At 39.6% G+C, this 23,934-nt stretch overlaps 1 protein-coding gene across 1 annotated transcript in view; it reads right to left on the bottom strand.

Moving 5' to 3' along the window:
* The window catches only part of LOC138737386 (dynein axonemal heavy chain 8-like), a 446,335-nt gene that overhangs the window by 28,548 nt on the left and 393,853 nt on the right, over nucleotides 1-23,934 (bottom strand). Inside the window, exons 39-43 of the mRNA XM_069888133.1 lie at nucleotides 17,382-17,545; nucleotides 15,635-15,737; nucleotides 7,750-7,854; nucleotides 6,686-6,847; nucleotides 608-832 (exon numbers count right to left, since the gene is read on the bottom strand). Coding sequence (XP_069744234.1) covers nucleotides 608-832; nucleotides 6,686-6,847; nucleotides 7,750-7,854; nucleotides 15,635-15,737; nucleotides 17,382-17,545 — 759 coding nt within the window. The remainder of the gene's footprint in view (nucleotides 1-607; nucleotides 833-6,685; nucleotides 6,848-7,749; nucleotides 7,855-15,634; nucleotides 15,738-17,381; nucleotides 17,546-23,934) is intronic.

Genomic DNA, 23,934 nt, shown 5'->3' with positions numbered 1-23,934 from the left:
ACACGAGCAAGTGTTCTGTCGTCAATAAAAGCTTGTCATCTAGTAAGTCCAGACTTTTGCCGTTATTGAGAGGGGATCAGTAGAAGAATGAGGGGAGATTTGATAGACATATTTAAAATCATGAGGGGGACAGAGAGAGTCCACTGAGGGTGGGAGAGAGTCAAACCAGAGGACATGGGTAAGGGTGAAAGGGGAAAAGTTTAGGGGGAACATGAGGGGAAACTTCGTCACTCAGAGTGGTGGGGGAGTGGAATGAGCTGCTAGCTGAAGTGGTAGATGTGGGCTTGACTTTAACATTAAAGGGAAATTTGGACAGGTATATGGATGGGAGAGATATGGAGGGCTATGGACTGAGTGTAGGTCAGCGGGACTAGACAAGAAAAAGTGGTTCAGCACAGACTAGAGGGGCCGAGGTGGCCTGTTTCTTTGCTGTAATTATTCTATGGTTCTATAATGGGCCTTGAAAGATTCCAGATTTCTACTGAGCCGATGGAAAAGCAAACTCAATTTTAAAAAATGTGCAGCGGGGTAAAAATTTCTATAAATCATTAGCAAAGAAGTCCAATAAATTGAAATTAAAATACAAGTATATACTCTTTTATCATACCAAGTCATCAAAAATGTCCCTCTGGTGAACATGAATAGTGACAAGAGTTTCAAACTGGATTCTCTGAAACTTCGTTAGATCACGGGTTGTTTGGCCAATAAGTGAGTTCAGCATATCCAGGAACTTCTGATTAGTTGTTTGCATGATCTTTTTGCTATCTTTTGACATGTTAAGTGCTTCCTCTGAGTCCCGAGTCCAAAGGATCTGGATTGCTAATATTCCGACCTGTAGGTTGCAAAGGAGGCACAGGTTTACCATGCACAAAAGACAGACCAGGAAAATACCCAATTAGTTATTTAAGAGATGGGAAAACATTTCCATGGAATTACACAGCACTGAAACAGGACAGTCAGCTCACCACATCCACACCGCCAGTGAGCACCCATTTGTACTAATCCCACCTTGCCTTAAATGTTTAGGCAATTCAAGTACTAATTCAAGCAACCGGCAGCCTCAAGCAACTGACAAAAAAATTGAGGAAAACAAATAGGTCAAAAATACATTTAATTTAAAACCTTGTCGTTAGTTCGTCAATCATGCAACCTCAAGCTACCAGAAAATACACTTATCCAGCATTTACCAATCCCCGCATATGCTGGATACCAGGGGTTTTACTGTACCTCTTAACACAATCTACAGCAGTATATTCCAGGAACTCACCATTTCCTGGGTAAAAAATGTCTTATTCAGATTCCACTAAATCTCCTACCCTTTAGTCTCAATCTATCACCTCCAATTTTAATCACATTTGAAAAGGAAATAGATTCCTGCAGTCTATCTTATCTTTTTCTCGATCATCCCTCTCTTAACCTCTCTGCTCCAGGGAAAATAGATCCATCCTCTCCACTCATGGAACATTACAGCATTGTACAGACCCTTCCACCCATAATGTTATGCTAACCTATTCAAACCTACTCAACAGCAATCTAATTTTTCCCTACTTCACACCCATAACCCTCAATTTTTCCGACATGCATGTGTCTATTTAAGTCTTTTGAATGCCCCTATTGCAATTGCCTCCATCACCACTACCTAGTATATTACAGGCACCCACCACTCTTTTGAGTGAAAAAACTTACCTCTGACATCTCACCTTAATCAATGTCCTCCAGTATTTGTTAGTATCACTCCAGTATTTGTTATTGTCACCGCAGGAAAACAATGATGCCTGTCCACTTCTCATAACCTTATATGCCAGCCTCTCTATAAAACTAAAAAACTCCATTCCATCCCATGTCATGTCCTGGTGAATCTCCTCTGCACCCTCTCCAATATTACCAATAATATGGTGACCAAAAATGTACACAGTACTCCATCTGAGGTCTGACATGTTTCATATTGTTGGAGCATAATGCTCCCTTACTCTTTTGCCATCAGTCCTTTTATTCCTCAAATCTTTGAAAACTGTTATAATTATAGTCTATTATATTCTTCTTCAATTCCTGATTTCTCAGTTTTAATTTGTAACATCCAGTTGTCGCTCCATTCCTCAAGTGAAAGCTAAAATTAAATCAAGTATTTTCTTCTCTAAAGGGTATTAGTTAAACTGATATAAACCTTACACTTCCTTAGAAGGCTGAAGTAGGCAAGGTTACCGGCCATCATCTTGTAAACTTTCTATGGGAGCTCTATGTCCTGGCCAGCTGCATCAGTTTGATATAGTTGTTGTACAGCAGTGGTTTTCAAACTACCCCCCCCAAAAAAAAACTTGCATTCCACTTTAAGAAGTCCCTGTGCCATAAGTACTCTGTGATTGGTAAGGGATTGCTTAATGGGAATGTGAGTGGGAAGGGAAGGTTACTGAAATATTTTGCTTGAGAAAAATTGTCATTCACCCTTTTCCTTCGGATGAAACTGTGCACCTAACGAGTCAATTCGGTATGATTAAAATATTCATTTTCTTTCCACTCACATATCACCTTTAAGCAATCCCTTACTAATCACAGAGCATTTTTGGCATAGGGATTGCTTAAGGTGGAAACCACTGCAATAGAGCATCGGATCAGAGGTCAATCCACAGAGTCATAAAAGCAGCAGAAAGGATCACTGGAGTCCTCCTCCTTTCCCCCATCAATGTAATTTACCAGGATTGTTGTTTAAAAAAGGCTCGCAAAATCAGACAAGACCCCTACCACTCTGCATGCAACATCTTCTAGCTTCTCATACTTCCAGATAAACATGTGCCCAGTAAAGTATGTTATGACAGAAAGTGTGTTTTTCACTGTTTGGCTCTGTGGACTAGAGAATGCTGTTGTGTCATGTTATATTGGTAGAATTGGATGACAAATAAACTTGAAATGATTTGGAATAATTTAAAAAAAAAAATATCTCATTTATTAAAAACTACCTTCCTAATAATCCTGCACAGACCCATCTATTCTTATCTAGTTTATGGCTTCTTCTTAGAAGTAAAAAATTATCTCCTAGACCACAAATGATGCAAATCTACTGCTGCAGAAGAATAGCGGATAGGTAAGACTCTGGATGTGGACTGAATGCATCCCAGGTTACTAGAGGAAGTTAGGGAAGAGATTGCATAGCCATTGGCGATGATCTTTACATCCTCCCTGGCTCCAGGTGAGGTACCAGAGGATTGAAGGATGGCAAATGTAGTCCCTTTGATTAGCAAAGGTAAGAGGGAGACTCTGGGAATTACAGATCAGTGAATCCAACATCAGTAGTGGGCATACTATCGGAGAAGATTCTTAGGGACAGGATTTACAAGCTTTAGATAAGTATAGCTTCTCAGGAATAGTCAGCATGGCTTTGTGAGGAGCAGGTCATGTCTCATGAGCCCAATTGAGCTTTTGAAGGATGTGACAAAAAAATTGATGAAGGTAAGACAGTTGATATAAGGAACAATAATTTTAGTAATGGTGTCATATCTCTTATGATATGGGATCCATGGAACATTGGCTGCTTGGATTCAGAACTGGCTTGCCGACAGGAGGCAGAGGGTGGTAGGAGATTAACATATTCTGCTAGATGTCAGTGACTAGTGGAGGTCTGCAGGGATCTGTTCTGGGGTCCCTGCTTATTTTGATTTATATAAATTACTTGGACAAAGAAGTGGAGGAGTGGGCCAGAAACTTTGCAGATGATACAAAGGTTGATGGTATTGTAGATAGTGTAGAAGGTTGTTATAGATTACAGCAGGATGCAGACTGGATGCAGAGTTGGGCGCAGAATTGGCAGATGGAATTCAATCTAGATAAATGTAAAGTGATGCACTTTGGACAATTGAAGGTAAAACACAGGATTCTGTTGACACCGTGATTAAGTGAAAAAACACACAAATACTGGAGAAACTCAGCAGGTCAATGCCTTTATGTAGCAAAGGTCAAGATACATCAGCAATGCCTGTGTGTTTTTTTCACTTTGGACGATCAAAGTTGAAGCCAGAGTACATGCTTAATGGCATGATTCTGAACTGTGTGAAGGAAAAGGAGGATCTTGGGGTCAGGAGATGCAGTTCAAGAGCTGCTCGATAAAACTCTGATTAGATCACACTAAGAGTATTGTGTTCAGTTCTATAACCATATATCAATTTCAGAACAGAAAAAGGCTGGTTCGGCCCTTCTAGTCCATGCTGAACACCTTCTCCCACCTAGTCCCATTGACCTGCACCTAGCCCATAACCTTCCACACTTCCCTTCTCCATATACATATCCAACTTTTCCTTAAATATTAAAATCAAGCCCATATCTACCACTTTGGCCAAAAGCTCATTCCACACTCTCACCACTCTCTGAGTGAAGATATTTCTCCTTGTGTTTCCCCTAAACTTTTCCCCCTTCAATCTCAATCCATGCCCCCTTGTTTGAATCTCCCCCACTCTCAATGGAAAAAGCTTGTCCACATTGACTCTATCTGTCCCCCTTCATAATTTTAAATACCTCTATCAAATCACCCCTCAATCTTCTAAACGCCAGAAAATAAAGTTTAACCTTTCCCTGTAACTCAAACCTTGAAACCCAGGAAGCATTCTTGTAAATCTTCTCTGCTCTATTTTGTTGATATTTTTCCTATAATTTGGCAAGCAAAACTGCACATAATATTCCAAATTTGGTCTCACCAATGTCTTGTACAACTTCAAGATGACATTGCAACTCCTGTACTCAATACTCTGATTTATGAAGGCCAACATACCAAAAATTTTCTTCACCACCCTATCTACATGTGACTCAACTTTCAGGGAGCTATGTACCAGAATTCCTAAATTCCTTTCTTCTACTCCCCTCTTCGATTGTCTACCATTTAATGTGTATGATCTTTGCGGATTAATCCTACCAAAATGTAGCACCTCATACTTATCAGCCTTAAATTCCACCTGCCATCTTTCAGCCCACTCTTCTAACTGGTCTTTATCCCACTGCAAGCTTTGAAAACCTTTCTCGCTGTCCACAACACCACCAATTTTCGTATTATCTGCATACTTACTCATCCAATTTACCACCCTATCATACAGATCATTATGACAAAAAACAATGGAGACAGTACTGATTCCTGAGGCACTCCATTTGTCAACCTTCTTAGTAACCTCCTTGAAAAACTCTATAAGATTTGTAAAACATGATCTACCATGCACAAAGCCATGTTGACTCCTCCTAATCAATCCCTGTCTATCCAATAATTGTATATACCATCTCTAAAAACACTCTCCATTAATTTACCTAGCACTGACATTAGACTCACAGGCCTATAATTACCAGGTTTACTTTTAGAACCATTTTTTAAACAGTGGAACAACATGATCTACCCTCCAATCCTCTGGCACCTCCCCCATGGCTAATGACATTTTAAATATTTCTCTCAAGGTCCTATGGAATATTTTGTCACGACCCAGAGATTTATCCATCTTTATTCTCTTTAAAACAGCCAGTACTACCTCCTATTAATCGGTACATGATCTATGACCTCACCACCAGTTTAGCTTACTTTACCTGACTCAATACTCCTTTCCTTGGTGAATGCTGAAGAAATAAAAATCATTTAAAATTTCCCTCCTCTCTTCTGACTCCTCACATTACCTACCCCTCTGATCCTCAAGGGGACCAATTTTATCCCTCACTATTCTTTTAATGTACCTTCCCTGCCAAAGCAGCCTCATATCTCCTTTTACCCTTTCTAATTTTTTTCTTTAGATTTTTTTGCACTCTTTATATTCCTCAAGGACCTCATCTATTCCCTGATGTCTATACCTATTGTACACATCCCTCTTCCTCTGAACCAAATTCCCAATATCTTTTGAAAACCAAGGTTCCCTATGTTTTCTAACCTTTCCTTTAATCCTCACAGGAACATACCGACTCTATTCAAAATTTGCTCTTTGAATATCCTCCATTTATCTGTTACATCCTTCCCCGAAAATAAATGATCCCAATCCACACGTTCTAAATCCTTTCGCATCTCCTCGAAATTAGCCTTATTCCAATCAAGAATCTCAACCTTAGCCCCATTACAAAAAAGGATGTAGATGCTTTGGAGAGTGTGTAATGGAGATGATCAAGATATTGCTTGGATTGGAAAGCATGCCTTTTGAAGCAACGTTAACAGAGCTAAAGCTTTTCTCTTTGGAGTGACAAAGGATGAGACATGAATTTATAGATCATGAGGGGCATAGACATTGTGGACAACCTGGATCTTTTTCATGGGGCAACAATAGCAAATGCCAGACAACAACTATTTAAGGTGAGTAAAGTTTAAGGTAAACGTCAGAGTTACACAGAGTTTACACAGAGTTCTGAGTGCATTTCCAGGGTTAGTGGTGATGAAGGCTGGTACAATAGTTATATTTAAAAGACTTTAATAATAACATGGATGCAAGAAAAGGAGAATTCTGGGCATGAGGTAGGGAATGATTAGAGTGTTGAGGAGTAGGTTTACAGGTCAGTACAACATTGTGGGCAGAAGGACTTACATTGTGCTGTAATGTTGCAAATTCTAGTACATGTTGTGCAAAAAGAACAGTCTTACAAACTGCTACAAAATTAGTACATTATAATCTTTTCATCTGCATAAGTTAACCAATTCACAGATCTTGACAATTGAAATTGTAGGAAACAAAACCATGATTACCTGACCAGGAGCCTCATAGAGGAATGGTATTAGTTGGAATTCTGCTTCACTGAAACTGTAGTATGCTAATTTAATCACAGTGTGTAATGAGGCTTTTTGGACATGCAATAAGTCATTTAACCATTGTTCCACAGGGCCCTTTGCAATGACTGGAATATTCAACTGGAAGTGAAATAAAAAAAAGGCCATGAAGGAATGTTGAGATCTATTATTGCTTATGCTAAAGATCTGACCTGTAGCAATAGGAGATCCAGTATTTGAAAATTTCTCAGAAACATTTGCAAAAGAATGATAAACTAGTCCCAGGAAGGGTAACCAAAAAACTACTGGTAAACAATGGTAACCTCATCAGTTCACTAATATTAGTCAAAATAAGAAATGAGTTACTATTACCCAGTCTGGCTTATATGTAACACTAGATCAACCTTTATGGTTGAATCTTAACTGCCTCTTCAGTTTAGGGCTAATTATGGCAGCCAACAATGGCCACAACAAATATTTTCACTATCCTGTCAGCCACAGTTGTTGGGGTTGCACTAAACCATGGCAATAGTTGAAGGTTGTTATGTAAGTTGATCTCCTATTCTCTTTTTTCTGGGGTAGTTGAGAGGGGGGTTGGGGGTTATATAGGATATATGTATTTACTTGTATTTTTATTGTATTACTTATTTTGATTAATAAATAACATTTGCAAAAAAAAACAATTAAAATAAAGTGAAACACAAATATTACCAGTAAATAACAAAAGAATAATGATCTAGATATAATTTTGTGTGACACCATTTTTGTTCTTTCCCCCATTTTTCTTCCTCTGTAATGGGGGAAAATATCAATTTCTATCTTGCAACAATTCCGATGAAATATATTAAACTAAAATGTTTGCAGGTTGCATTGCCATCAATTCAGAGTTTTTCTTAATGCCAGGATATAAAAGTTTTGGCTTTTGTATTTTAATATCTGACTGTTACAAAGGCATTATTAAGACAATATATAGATTAAATATTTTTTAAAAAGCTTTAATTCATGTTTCACTTAATTTGAATTAAACTCTGATGTATAGTTACATGGATTTTCTCTCCTTCTCTAGAAACGACAGCCAACATGGCATCATAATCCTTTGGATGGAAAACCACTTCGTTTACATTGTCAAACACTCCTGCTAAGTGAGCCTGTATATATATATATATATGAAAAAAAGAAAATATGAGATAAAGTAAAATCACATTTAAAATGTTGTTCTGCCCATATCTTACGATAGTGTTCCATGGATTGTATCGCAAACCCATGTTCAGATGAGAGTTGAATAATCATTTAACTATATGACCAAAGAAAGAAACTTATGGTTTAAATGACACTGATCTGATTTGAAATTTTATGGCAGTTCTTCAGTGGAAAATGGCCCAGTCTGTCAATGCCTCTTTTTTAACAACAGGCTTTCTACACCTGATAATCTTATCCTGTTTTAAGCACGATTTTAACCTAATGCAATTTATGGTACTGAAGGGTCACCCATTTTAGGCACTGTTTAATTTTGCTATCCATGATGAATTAGATTTAAAATAATGTCCTAAAGGTTTAAGGAGTTCTGAAGAATGACTTTCTGTGTGATTGTTTTATACCTGATTAAATCTTTTTGAATAAGATCAGATTCTCTGCAGGAAAAAAAGTATAAGGCAGGGACAAGGGGTTTCTTGAATCATCAGAGCATATTAATTTTCCACGTCCTAAATGGCAACATGGTATTTGTTTAAAAAAAAGGTTGCGTGGCTTTATCATAACTGATAAAGAACTGAAGAAATATGCACCACAATGAACCCTTCAAGCCTGACAGCCATTTTGATTGTCCTTAGGTTCAAAAACCAAGCCACTTTGAATACATTATTGACAGTTCTCTGGGTTGGAGAATTTCAAAGATTCACAACACTCTGTTAAGAAAGATTAAGAGTGATTGGAAACATGATTTGGATTTGTCACTTCCAGATATTGTTCTACATTTGATTAATTAATCCTCATTTTGTGTGCAACATTGTTTCTTACTTTTTAAGGTTGTACACAGAGCACATTTTTCAAAAGTTATCTCACTTCTATTCTGATATTGATCATTTATGTGATAAATGTAAAATTTTGAAGGCTTCATTGATGCATATATTTTGGACTTGCCCTAATTTAGAAAAATTACTTTCAAACTTTATCAATCATTGATAAGGCCAAATTAGAACCATGACCCTTAATTACACGATTTGGTTTTTCCTCAAGAAGAGTGACTATGTGATTACAGAAACAACGATAATAAAAAGATTTATAACAAACATGTACATCAAGCTGCAAGAGAAAGAAAATGATGAAATAAGCTATAAACCCAAACAAAAGTGGGAAAAAGATTTAAACATAAAGATAAAAAATGAAATATGGGAAAAGTTATGCTCTGGAACTATGAAGAATATAATAAACATGAGGTTACGCATGATACAATATAATTGGTTACACAAGTTATATATCACGCCCCAAAAATTAACATTATCAACATTATCAGATAGATGCTTTCGATGTAAGAAGGAAATGGGAACAACAGTACATGCAATTTGGGCATGTGAGAAAGTGAAAAAGTTTTAGGAAGATCTAAATCAGGTATTAAATAAAATCACAAAAAGCAACATAACAAAAAGTCCAGAGATCTTTCTTCTAAGTAATATAAGAAGTAAAGAATTAGGCCTCAAACTGGATGAAGTGCAAAAAAGATTTATTATGATAGCCTTAACTGTAGAAAAAAAATGTATAATGTCAACTTGGAAATCGGAAGAGAGCCTGAGAGTACAGCAATGGTACATGGAAATGTATTCCATTGGAAAAAATAACATATAATTTAAAAAATAAAGTCACATTATTTGAACAAATTTGGGAACTGTACATGGAACACAACAGAGAGAGCTTACCTCGGACCTCCATCCCCTAAAATGATAAGACAAAATGACTTGATCCAGTGTGCTAAAGTAGATGACACAATTTTCTTGTTTATTTTCATTGTGTGATGACATTGTTTAATGGTTTTATTGTATTGTATATGTTGAACATTAAATGGGTTTGGAGTGGGGTGGGAAGGGGGGAGGGAAGGTAGGGGGGAAAAAAGGGGAGAAAATGCCACTGTGTATATTTAAGAGGGAAATGTTTGTATGTACTTTGATTACTATGGTTCACAGTGTGAAAATTTTAAAAAAAATTAAAAAAAGAAGAGGAAATATTAAGTGGGGCTGTCTCCAAAATCACCCCTAACTCCAAATAGATTAATACCATTGAGGGCGGGTAACAAGATCTTGGACACCTGGCATCGTAATGACATCAGGTGTGTAGAGGAGTGTTATGAGCAGGGGCAGCTAAAATTGTTTGAGCAACTTAAGAATAAGTATAATTTATCAAGTAAGCAATACAATTTTCTGCACCAGCTGTACATGACGCTGCAAAAATTGAACAGATCTAAACCAGAATTATCAGACCAATGTTTAGACGTGACATTGTAACATAGCCACAACCTGGATATGTGCCAAGGTGAGACCCTTTTGGGTGAAATTGGACCAAGCCCTGGAAGAAATTCATAGTTAAAAAATTCCCACAGGATGCAGAGCTGTTCCTGTTGGGAAACATAATGGACTTACAATGAAGCTGTCCAAATTTCAAATTTAGTTTGTCATGATCGCAATGGTGGTGGCCAGGAATTGCATAGCAGTTGCTTGGAAGTCCAACTCCTACCTGAGCATTGAACACAGAAATGCAGAGCTGTGTTCCCCTGGAGAAAACTACCTAAACCTACTTAAACTATATAGGGTCACAATTGTCATCTGGACTACCGCGCCTTGCTGCTCTACCCTACTCTTCTAATCCACCCCTCAATTGGCGGGGGAGCAGAGGGAGTCCATTTCAGTCTAACCAGGAAAAGCCATGGAAAAAGGAAGGCAGCCTATGCACTGACTGCCGCGATGCAACAAACTCATAATCCCTCAAATATAAGTTTCATACCTTTGATGTGAGAGTTTTGGTTATTGTGTGTAAGTATAATTAGTCTGGTATTAAGTGTTCAATGTTGTGGGGTAGGGAAGGGATAAAAAGAAGTTAAACTCTATGAGAAAATTAACATGTATGAAATGGAAATAATGTTGATATTGTTGATAATGATATTAATAATTGTTGGAGTTTGAGTGTAAAAACTATAAACATTCAAAAAAAAGGAGAAAATATTATTGACCATCTCAGAAACGAATTTTAGCCTTTACCTCATTGATAGCTCGATGGGCAATTCTGATGAAATGGAAAAAAAGTATTCCACCTGCCCATACTCTGGTTACAGGAGGTTATGTCTTTCCTAAGTTTATAAAAAGAATCAGACATCATGTCAAAGATATAAAGGTGAACTTTTATAAGATGTGGGGCCCATTCATGGAGTGTTACCATAATGTAACAAATTAGGGTATTTGGATACTCCTGAACAGCACTGTCTGGTCTCCAAGTGTTGTCCTTCGTTTCCTATTTTTGTTAGATATGCAAATTTGCCTTGTTTAGAGGCAGGGATTTGATAATTAGGGGGGAGGGTTCTCTTTTTCCTTTTGTTTTGTTTTTTTTTTCTTTTTCAATCTTTTGATATAGTGGGTTTGATTTGAAAGAGTGCACACAATTTATAACAGGTATAACCAAGGTTTTACTTGAAATGTTTAAATGTTTTTGTCTTTTCTTATATTCTAGCAAATGCATTAGATCTATGTTTGTATATGTGTGTATTTTTTAAATTAAACCCAATAAAGATATTTTAAAAAGACAAAAATGTGACGGTAATTTACAGTAGATAACGTACTGCTGTGAATGACTCCTTAGAGTGTGAAAGTGAGAACAAAATCAAGTGGAATTGATGGGCATATGAAAGACAATACTTGGAGAACTACAGAGAAGTAAGCAGGTGGAATGGACAAACGGGAGTGGACAGCGAGTTAAACCAAAAGAATGGATACAAGAGAGTCCTGTAGGGTGGTGAAACCTTCATGATCATGTCAGAGGTTTTATCTAGAGCTTGAATTTGCTGACGATCTGGTCTCCAGGCTGTGTCAGCGCTGGAGGTGAATTCATGCACACTCAACAGCTCTGAGGGGGACTCTTTTTTGCTTCTCCTTCTCTGACTGTGAGAGGCACAGGGCAATTTCTGCTGATTCTTTCGAATTTTTAGTCTGCTTTATGGCTCTTTAAAATTTCTCCAATGGCCAATGAGTTCTGGCCAATAAAAAGGGAAGCTCAGCAGAGCGGCCAGTGAAGAGTGGCCCAATGTAGGAGTAGAGATTTGATGCTTTGGTTCAAGAGACTTCGGTGAGCAGAAACTGAGGACATGCTTCTTTCAGGTAAGATAAAACCCTGGGACCAGATATACCCCAGGTTGATGTGGGAAAGGTGGAAAGAGATACCTGGGGGGCTGGCGATGATCTTTGCATCCACCTCGGCCACAGGAGAGGTGATGGAGGATTGGAGATTGGCAAATAGGGTCACCTTGTTTTAAAAATGTAATAGGGAGAATTCTGGGAATGATAGACTGGTGAGCCTTACATCAGTGGTGTTCAAACTATTGGAGAGGATTTTTAAGGACAGGATTTATGAGCATTTGGAGAAGTGCAGTCTTCTCAGAAATAGTCAGCATGGCTTTGTGACGAGATGGCCATGCCTCACATGCCTAAATAAGTGTTTTGAGAAGGTAAAAGAAATTGAGGAAGGGTGGTGTAGATGTGGTGTATAAGGATTTCAGTAAGGAATTTGACAAGGTCCTCCATGAGAGACTCATCAGAAAGTCATGACGCATGGGATCAATGGGACCTTGCCTGGGTGGATTCAGAAATATAGGAAGCAGTGTATGCTCTTTGTGACCTTTATAAATGACCTAGATGAAGAAGCAGAAGGATGGGTAATAAGTTTGAAGATTATACAATGGTTGGAGGGGTTGCCATAGGTTACAAAAAAGATACAAACAGATGTATAATTGGATGGCAAAGTGGCAGATGGAGTTCAATCTGGTTAATTGTAAGGTGATGCATTTTGGAAGGTCAAACCTGAATGCTGAATACAGGTTTGATGGACAGATACTTAACAATGTGAAAGAACAGAGAGATCTTGGGGTCCAAAATCATACATCTCTGTAGGTTGCCATGCAGGTTAATAGGATAGAAGGCTTATACAATGATAGAATTCATTAGACATGGGATTGAGTTCAAAAGTCCAGAGGTCATGATAAGATACTACAAATCTCTAGTGAAACCACATTTCAGTTCTGGTCACTTCATTATAGGAAGGATATGGAAGCTATGGAGAGGGTGCAGAGGAGATTTACCAGAATTGGATTGGAAAGTAAGTCATATGAGACAAGGTTAACAGAGCTAGGACTTTTCTCTGGGGCAAAGAAGGATGAGAGGTGACTTAACAAAGGTCTACAAGATTCCAAGAGGCATAGATAAGGTGAATGATGAAGTTACAGAGGGACATATTCCATTTTGGCAGTCTCCAAAATTGTATCCATCATCAATATTGACCTTCAATTCCGTTAACCCCTTCTCCCAGTCTCTTTCATTCCATACCCAGTCTCCAGCTCCCCAGCCCTTTCTCTGCCTTTTCCTAGCAGGAGAAATTTTATGATGATTGATGCTGTCACTCACATAAACTGTCATCAAATCTGTGTAAGAAAGTTGATGCTGACAGCTTTGACATTGACACTACAACATGTTTTAATACAGCATCTTTCACCAAGATATTATTTAGAAACTAAGCTGTAGCCTGAACCATTGTTTATTGATACTTTCTCCTTCACATTAGATAAAACTAGAAGATCAGAGTGGTTGTCTATGTGTGGAGCCTAACAAGAAGGGGGAAATCTTTTTTTGCATTTACCCAGGAAACTGGAATAGTAGAAGGGAAACAAGCAGTAGTGACATGGAACATATAAAGATTAAAGAGGAGGTGCTTGCTGCCTTACAATGTATAAAGGAAGATAAATCCCACAGGCCTGACATATTCCCTCAGACCTTGAGGGAGATGAGTGTAGAAATTGCAGAGGCCCTGGCAGCAATATTTAAAATGTCCTTAGCCACTGGTGAGGTGCCGGAGGATTGGAGGGTAGCTCATGTTGTTCTGTTGTTTAAAAAAAACTCCAAAAGTAAACCAGGAAATTACAGGCCAGTGAGCCTGACGTCAGTAGTAGGGAAATTCTGAGAGATCAGACAGACAAGTATTTGGACAGTCAACATGGCTTTGTGCATGGTAGTCATGTTTTACAAATCTAATAGAGTTTATTGAGGAGGTTACCAAGAAAATAGATGAAGGAAAGGCTGTGTATACATGGACAGGTATACATTTGACAAAGTCCCACATGGGAGGTTAGTTCAGAGGGTTCAGACACTAGGTGTCCATGGAGAGGTTGTAAAATGGATTCAAAATTGGATAAATGGGAGAAGGCAGAGAGTGGTAGTGGATGATTGCTTCTCAGACTAGAGGCCTGTGGTTAGAGGTGTGCCTCAGGGATTTGTGCGGAGACTATTATTTTTTGTTGTCTATATCAACAATTTGGATGATAACGTGGGAAAATGGATCAGAAAGTCTGCTGATGACACTAATATTGGAGGCATTGTGGACAGCAAGGAAAGATTTCAAAGCTTGCAGAGGGATCTAGACCAACTCGAAAAATCAGCCAGAAAATGGCAGATGTTGTATTGAGGTGTTGTATTTTGGAGGACAAACCCAGGTAGGACATACATGGTAAATGGTAGGGCACTGGGGAGTGCGGAGGAACAAAGGGATCTGGGAATACTAATATATCATTCCCTAAAAGTGGTGTTACAAGTAGACAGGGTTGTAAAGAAAGCTTTTGGCATCTTGGCCTTCATAAATCAAAGTATTGAGTACAGGAGTTGGGATGTTATGGTGAGGTTGTATAAGTCATTGGTGAGGCAAAATTTGGAGTTCTGGTTGCCAAACTACAGGAAGGATATCAATAAGATCAAAAGAGTGCAGAGAAGATTAATAGGATGTTGCTGAGTCTTCAAGAGTTGAGTTACAGGGAAAGATTAAACAGGTTGGGACTTTATTCCTTAGAGCATAGAAGAATGAGGGGAGATTATCAAATTATATGGGGAACAGACATAGTAAATGTGAGTAGGCTCTTTTCACTTAGATCGGGAGAGATAAATACAAGAGGACATGGCTTTAGGGTAAAAGGTTTAGCGGGAAACCACTTCACAGAGAGTGGTGGAAGTGTAGAACGAGCTGCCACCTGATGTAAATGCGGGCTCACTCTTAAGTTTCAAGAATAAATTGGATAGCTACATGGATGGGAGAGGTCTGAAGGGTTATGGAATGGGTGCAGGTCAACTAGTGGGACTAGCGGAACGATATTTCAGCACAGACTAAAAGGGCTAACTGGCCTGTGTTCTGTGTTGTAGTGTTCTATGGTAACTAAAATTTTAATTAAAAAAATATGAAGGTCTTTATGTAGTTCTCAAGAGTTTATCCCATATTGTAATCCTTTGTGCTTTTTGTAACAACTTGTTTGTCACTTGGTATTAATATACATGCTTGTAGAAGTAAATTTCAGATGGATAGCAATGGAGACTGCTGCCTACTTTCCAGATACATCATGTGAAATAAAGTCTGTGAAATGAGATGTGTCTCCCATCTGCTAATTTTGTTGACACTTAACCTTCTGCCCTCTCTCCCTATCACTTCACAGCTTCCTTCTCTTCTACCTTACTACATCTGCTCCACCCCACCTTTTTATTCCGATGTCTGTCTGATGTTTGGCAATACTGAAGAAGGGCAAAGGCTCGAAACATTGATTGGGTTTTTCCTTCCAGTGGATGCTATATGACCAGTATTTTAATGTATTGCACTCGACACAGACTTTCTTGCTTTTATGTTTCTCTATCCATGCAAACAAACCTGGATGGTATGTGAATCACTGGCTTGTCCAAGTATTTCCAGTAAAGCTGGATCAGAGACAAAAAAGAATCTTGGAAATAGCAACCTCTTCTTTTCTAAATACCTGTAAAAATATTAATAAGAGCATCTTTTAACTTCAATTTACTCTACTTTTTTTTGTTTTAAATTTTAAAAATCCAAAGAACTTCTCCAGGTAAATGTAAAGTAAGCAGGAATTATAAATGGATTCATTCACAATCGGCAGGATCAACTTGGGACAAAACTGGAGATCTTTTCAGGGAGCACTGGATGTGGCAAAAGTTCTAAATGCACACTTTGCATTTGCCTTTATTAAAGAATTTACCAAAGTCAAGATGCAAGAGGTGCAATTCTATAAAGGGTAGAATGTTGTTAAAATGGAAATTCTTAGAAGATGATGTGTTTCTTGCATATCCTAACATAAGGAAATGGGAATAGGCATAGACCATCTGGCTCATCTAGCAGGGTCAGTGGCAGAGATTGACACTCTTCTCCTCTCCGACATAGAAGATGAAGTGCTACTTTTATTGTGTCAAGCATCACTAGACACTACTGCTGCTTGACACATGCTGGTGATGTGGCTGTAGGCAGGTGGAGAGTCGCTAGCATGCGTCAAGCAAGGTGTTAGTGACGCTTCATGCACGTTAGTCATGTGGGAGGGGGTTGGGGTGGGTCTGACAGCGAGCAATAGCTGCGACGTGCGGGGGCGGGGCATAGCACCTCAATTTGGGGAGGCAATGCCCACAGATTTCTCCCCTTGGCGCCGACCCTGCCATCTAGCCTGCTCCACCATTCAAAACGATCATGGCTGATGAGGCCTTTGACTCAGCTCTATTTACCTGCCTGTTCCCATCACCTTAATTGTCCTACTTTTCAAAACATATAAGTCAATGAGGCAGTATTTACTGCTTTCTTGGCCCCCAAATCCTGAGGCAGTTCCCTAGTTCACCAGTCGAAAAAATCTACCTGTTTCTATTTTATCTAATACCTATCATTATTTTGCATGTATATCATCCCTAATCCTTCTAAACTCCAATTAATTCTGGCCACTGATAACTATATCAGATCCCCCTCAGTCTTTTCTACTCCAAGGAAAATCTACATTTATTTTAGTGCACCAAAAGCACTGAAGAAACTCAGCAGGTCACACAGCATACATGGGAAGTAAAAGGCAATCAACATTTTGGCCAAAGCCTTCGTCGAAATCTTTTTTTTTCAGAAAAGCATGCAAGGATAAAGTCAGAAATTAGAAGAGAGGTATTAAAAAATGGTCATGGGGTACCTATGAGGTACAAATATCAGTGAGAGTTTAGAAAGCATATTGATGCACCCTGATAGGATGCTTTCATGAGTGCACCTGTAGAAGATGCTAAAGATGCTAAATTCCCTCAGGTTGCTGAGGAAGTAGAGACCCACGTGTGCTTTCTTAGCCATTACATCCAGGGCAGGTCCCTGGTGCATTGAGGGTATCTAATAAGGATTATTTGGAGAGGCTGATAATGTGGCCAAGAAAAGTAAAATTTCAAAGAACTGAGAGGGTTTCAGAGAGATGAACTGAGTGGTTTGCTGTCGACCATCATATTGGTGGGTCTGGAGCTGTATGTTGGCTAGACTGAACAACACTTCGCAAGCCATTAGTTTAGGAGGAAAGTTAGGAGAGACAATAAAAGCTGCTTTGCCTGCAGCATTCACACCAAGTGAATGAATAAAAAATGAAAGAAATTCTTACCCTGTTAGTGATTTTTGACAGACCTCCAGTTGCTCTTGTAAATGGGGCAGAAGCTGCCCCATAATGTCATCTCCTACACAGCACTGGACCACACCTGGAATTTCATGTGCTCGCTGCATAATTTTTATCCATGATTTATCCACATTTTGAAAACGTTTTGCTTCCTTGAGAAACAAAAGTACCCACATTATCAAAGTTTTAAAATTAAAGAATCACATCAAAACAATTCCTTGAATAACTTCAGATCAATTCAGTTTTAAACACATTATGATACCATAGTATTCTTCTTAACTATTCATAAATATTTCAATGTATCACTACAATGAGGTCTGGGGCACAAATTCAGGATTGAAGGGCACCCATTAAAAACAAATGAAAAAGGAGGAATTTCTTTAGCCAGAGAGTGGTGAACACTTTGAATTTGCTACCACGAGCAGCTGTGGTGTATTTAAGGCAGAGATCAAAGGTATAAAAAGGTTATGGGGAGGAGGCAGTGGAGTAGGGCTGAGAGGGAGAAAATCACTTCATGATGGAATGGTAGAGTGAAGCAAAAAAATGACCCACTTCTGCTCCTATATCTTATGGTCTTATGGTGATATGTAAATGTTAGCATCTCATAAGGATACCTCTTCCTTTATAACTCTTATTTATGATTAACAAAATGTATTGCATTCGATTTAATTATTACCAAACAGCAAAATCTAATTTGTCTGTATCATTGTTGCTGAAGCAAGAGACTATTTTTGCATGTGATAGAAGGTAATGATCGGGCAATATAATTATTGAAGTTCTGTTGCCATTCAATTGCCTCCAAATCTGTAACCCCATGTAACAGTGGCAGATGGATAGTATGATGCCAACTTTCAGATTTTGAATTCTTGAGAGGCAAGTGCATGCATTGGGGCTACAAAGGTATGAAAATCTGCCCAATGTGGTAAAATGTAATTTAAATCTGTCCAATGCTGTAAACCAATGGTTTTCAACCCTTTTCTTTCCACGCACATACCACTTTAAGTAATCCCTTACTTAGCACACAGAGCACCAATGACATAGTGATTATCGGAGATGATATGTGAGTGGAAAGTTTGAAAACCACTGCTGGATACTGTAATATAAGGGAAGTGGTTGTTAAACTGTCTGAACAACAAGATAACACCCAAGATCTGAATCAATCTCAGAATATATAACCTGAAGAGAAACATTATGATTGTGTGGCCAGGCACAATTCCAAAGCCATCTACAAGTTTGCCAATGACACCACAGTTGTTGGCAGAATCACAAATGGCAATAAGGAAGCAAACAGGAGGGAGTTAGATCAGCTCATTGAATGGTGTAACAATAACAACCTTGAGCTCAACGTCAATAAAACCAAGAAGATGATTATGGACGTCAGGAGGAAGTCAGGGGAACACAACCCAGTCCTTATTGAGGGCTCAGTAGTGGAAAAGGTCAAGAACTTCAAATTCCTGGGTGTTAACATCTCCAAGGATCTGTCCTGGAGCCTCCAGTTGATGCCACAAAAAGATCCCCTCTCATCCTTCTAAATTCCAGTGTATACAAGCTCAGTCGTTCCAATCTTTCAACATATGACAGTTCTGCCATCACAGAAATTAACCTTGTGAACCTATGCTGCAGTCCCTCAATAGCAAGAATGTCCTTCCTCAAACTTGAGACCAAAAATGCACATAATACTCCAGGTGTGGTCTCATCAGGGCCCTATACAATTGCTGAAGGTCCTCTTTGCTGCTATACTCAACTCGCCTTGTTATGAAGGCCTACATGCCATTAGCTATCTTTACTGTCTGTTGTACCTGCATGTTTACTTTCAGTTACTGACGAACAAGAACACCTGGATCTTATTGTACATCTCCTTTTCCTAACAACGTCATTCAGATAATAATCTGCCTTCCTGTTCTTGCCACCAAAGTGGATAACCTCACATTTATCTACATTAAATTGCATCACATTTATCCACTCACCCTACCTGTCCAAGTCACCCTGCATTCTCAAAACATCCTCCTCACATTTCACATTTCCACCCAGCTTTGTGCCACCTACAAATATGCAAATATTACTTTTAATCTCTTCCACTAAATCATTAATGTATATTGTAATAGCTGCAGTCCCAGTACCAAGCTTGTGGTACCTCACTTGTTGATGACAATAAATTCTGATTCTGATTTAAACATTCTGTAGTAGAGCAATGAAATTAGTTCAGATGGCAGGTGATTGGGCAATCAAGTTCAAGAAGGGAAGACAAAGAGGGGAGCAATCATCATGGGAGTGGGTTGAGTCACAGTGGTAAGGCTTTGGCTCAACAGACTTCAGCGAAAACAATTAAGAGGTGATGAATAGTCAGAGTTGAAGTTAGAAAGGGCCATCCGATTGGAGGAACAAAATGGATTCAGCAGGTAGGCACAGGTAAGGGCAGGTTTTTTACATATCATATATTTTGTTCATCTAGTTGTTGATGGTGGGAATGGCAGCCAAGGCAGAAGAATACATCTCTTACAAAATGTGGGTCATCAGGGAAGCCAGCAGTATCCCTGATGACTTCATCTGTGAGAAGTGCATCCAGCTGCAGCTCCTGACAAGCTGAGCTAAGGAATTGAAGCTGGAATTGGATGAACTCAGGATAATTCGGGAGGCAGAGGGGGTGAAAGACAGGAATTACAGGGGCACTATCACACCTAGGAGGCAGGAGGAGAGTAGATGTGTGACAGTCAGGAGAGGGAAAGGGGACGGGCAGGCAGTGCAGGGCACCCCTGTGGCCATTCACCTCAATAACAAGTATGCCATTTTGGATACTGTTGGGGGGTGGGTGGAAATGACAACCTACCTGGCACAAGCCATGGAGATCAGGTCTCAAGCACGGAGTCTGGTCCTGTGGCTAAGAAGGGAAGGGAGAAGAGGCGAGCTGTGGTGATAGGGGATTCCAATAGTTAGGGGGACAGGTAAGAGGTTCTGTGGAAGAGATTGAGTATACTGGATGGTATGCAGTCTCCCCGGTGCCAGGGTCTGAGATATCTCAGCTCAAGTTCAAGGCATTCACAGGAGATTGGGTGAGCAGCCAGGTGTCATGGTCCATTTAGAGACCAATGAAATAGGTAGGAAGGGTGAGGCGGTCCTGCAAGGAGATTTCAGAGAGTTAGGTGATAGTTTGAAGGACAGGACTTCCAGGGTAGTGATCTCAGAATTGCTACCCATGCCACGTGCTGGTGAAGTTAGAAATAGGAGGATAATGCAGCTTAACACGTGGCTAAAGACATAGTGGCAGGAGGGAGGGCTTCAGTTTTCTGCATAATTGGGGCTCTCTTCCAGGGAAGGTGGGACCTGTTTCAAGGGGACGGTTTTCATCTGAACTGGAAGGAGACTAATATCCTTGTGGGAAAGTTTGCTGGAGCTGCTCCAAAGGGTTTAAACTAGATTTGCAGGAGGAGGGGAATCATGGTGCCAGAGCAGATAGAGGAATGGAGGAGGGAAAAGACGATGGAAAAATTGCATGAACCGTTAGAAGTCAATGGGTTAAATGTGGTGGAAAAGTTCTCAGGTGCATCAATTTCGATGCAAAAACTATTGTAGGAAAGGCAGACAAGCTTAGAGCATGGATTGGCACGTGGAATTATGACATTGTGGCCATAAGAGAAACTTGGTTGCAGGAAGGGAAGCTCAATGTTCTGGGGGGGGGGGTTCCATTGTTTTAGATGTGATAAAACGGGAAAGGGGGAGGAGTGGCATTGTTGCTCATGGAAAATATCCCAGCTCTGCTCAGGCAGGACAGACTAGAGGGCTTGTTTACTGAGGCTATATGGGTGGAGCTGAGGAACAGGGAAGGTATGTCCACACTCATGGGGTTGTATTGTAGACAGCCCAATAGACAGCGAGAATTGGAGGAGAAAATCTGCAGAGAGATAGCAGACAGCTGCAAGAAACATAAAGTTGTGCTAGTTGGAGATTTTAACTTTACACATATTGACTGGGACTCCCATTTGTAAAAGGGCTGGATAGTTTGTCAAATGTGTTTAGGAAAGTTTTCTAAATCATGAAATTAGAGTGTTCCTACAAAACCTTTAGTAAGCCGAAATGGTGTAAAGTGAAGAAGCGATTACCATTGATAGCTATAGGAAAAAATTTTGAGTGTCCCCAGACCAAAATAATAACCTACCAAATCATACCAATTAACAGTTAAAACCTAAAATTACACTAACATTTATTAAAATCAGGAATTATATTATAAATACACAGCCTATAAAGTATAAATAATGTATATACAGTGTAGTTAGACTGAGTCTTCAGAGGTTGGGGTGGTGGGAGGTACAGCAGACTGGAATGTAGGAGAGAGAGGAAGAGCTGCTTGGGATCCATGTGCAGCATCTGTAATAACTCGCTGCTTTCCTCATTTTTTCATAAAAGCAAAAATTCTCTCATAAAAGTGAACACAGGTTTCTTCATAAAAGTGAGCTTTAGCTGTCAGTGGGAAGGAAATGGTTTTTAAGAGGGATTGAACCTTGTCTGTATATTGAGAGACCCACTGGGCATAATATGAGAAGCCCAGGCAACTCCTCAAAGCTTTCATGGTCCTCAGGATTGGGAGTTCTAACAGGGGCACTTCCAGTCAGGGTTGGGGCCGATGATGCCATTCTCTACCATGTAGCCCAAGATGGCTAAGCTTTTAGCCTTGAACACACACTTATTGGTGTTGTAATTGAGATTCCAGGCCTTTGCTGTGTGGAGGAAATTCTGGAGGTTGGAGTCATGGTCCTCCAGAGAGTGGCCACAAATGGCAACGTTGTCGAGGTTGGTGAAGGTGGCCTTCAACTTAAATTCTGTCCATCTGTCTCTGGAAGATTTGTGATACCGAAGGAAACCCTCTGGAACTGATAAAGTCTCCTGTTAGCCTCAAAAGTGATATAGGGACAGTCCTCAGAATGGATTGGCAACTGGTGGTACATTTGGAAGCACTCCAACCAATACATGAACTCTTCTGGGGCCTCTGGGGAGGGTCAATTAGGAGCATCACAGGCTTCAACAGGGCTTCCATCCTTTATCTTACTGAATAAAATTGCACCGTGATAGAAAGAAATGTCCCAATACACTTTTATTCAGCAAGAATAGCATGCATGGTCTTTGGACTGAACTGGGGTTTTGGCAGGGATCCAGGGTTTATATCGGGATATGTGGGAGCAGAGCCAGTCCTTTGAACGTCATATCAGTAGCGAAATCCCAGTTCACTACAAAGTGAGAATCCAAAAAGATTTTATGTACATTAAGAACAAAAGGGTCACAACGGAAGTGCCACAAGGATCTGTTCTGGGACCCCTGCTTTTTATGATTTTTATAAATAACCTGGATGGAGAGGTGGAAGGATGGGTCAGTAAGTTTGCAGATGACACGAAGGTTGGAGGAGTTGTGGATAGAGCTGAAGGTGGTAGAAGATTACAAGAGGATTTAGACAGGATGCAGAGTTGAGGAGAAAAGTGGTAGATGGAGTTCAATCTGTGTAAGTGTGAGGTGATGCATTTTGGAAGGACTAACCAGAAGGCTGAGTACAGGATTAATGGTCAGTTACTTAAGAGTGTGGATGAACAGAAGGACCTTGGGTTTCAAATCCATACATCTCTCAATTTCGCGGCACATGTCGATAGGATAGTTAAAAAGGCCTACGGGATGCTGGGCTTCATTAATATGGGGATTGAGAGGTCATATTGCAACTCTACAAATCCCTGGTGAGACCACACTTAGAGAATTGTGTTCAGTTCTGGTCACCTTATTATAGATAGGATATGGAAGCTATGGAGAGGGTGCAGAGGAGATTTACCAGGATGTTGCCTGGTTTGGAAAACAAGTCTTATGAGACAAGGTTAGCAGAGCTGGGACTTTTCACTTTGGAGTGTAGAAGGATGAGAGGAGACTTGATAGAGGTCGAAAAGATTATGAGAGGCATAGATAAAGTGGACAGCCAGCATCTGTTTCCCAGGGCAAGATCAGCAAACATCAGAGGACATATGTTCAAAGTTAAGGGAAGGAAGTTTAGAGGAGACATCAGGTAAGATGTTGTTGTTGGGTTTTTTTATATATATATAAACATACAGAGTTGTGGGTGCCTGGAATGCCTTGCTGGGGATAGTGGTGGAGACTGAAACATTGGGGGCATTTAAGAGACTCTTAGACAGACACTTAGATGAAAGAAAAATAAAAGATTATAGGGTAGGGAGGGTTTAGTACTTTTTTTTTGGAAGGAATATATGGATTGGCACAAGGGCTGAAGGGCCTGCAGAACCATAGAACGTTACAGCAGAGAAAAACAGGCCATTTGACCCTTCCAGTCTGTCCTGACCAATAACACTAGCTAGTTCCACTAACTTACTCTCATTCCATAACCCTCCAGACCACTCCTATCCATGTATTTATTCAATTTATTTTTAAAACTCAAGATTGAATCTGCATTCACTACATCAATCTGCATTCACTACATCAGATGGCAGCTCATTCCATATACCCACTGCTCTCTATGTGAGGAAGCCCTTAAGTACCTTTTAAATCTTTCCTCTCT

Source organism: Narcine bancroftii, chromosome 6, assembly GCF_036971445.1.
Source record: "Narcine bancroftii isolate sNarBan1 chromosome 6, sNarBan1.hap1, whole genome shotgun sequence".
NCBI classification, from domain to species: Eukaryota; Metazoa; Chordata; class Chondrichthyes; order Torpediniformes; family Narcinidae; genus Narcine; species Narcine bancroftii.
The sequence above is the reverse complement of the archived record's forward strand: the minus strand, read 5'-3'. Positions and strand labels throughout refer to the sequence as shown.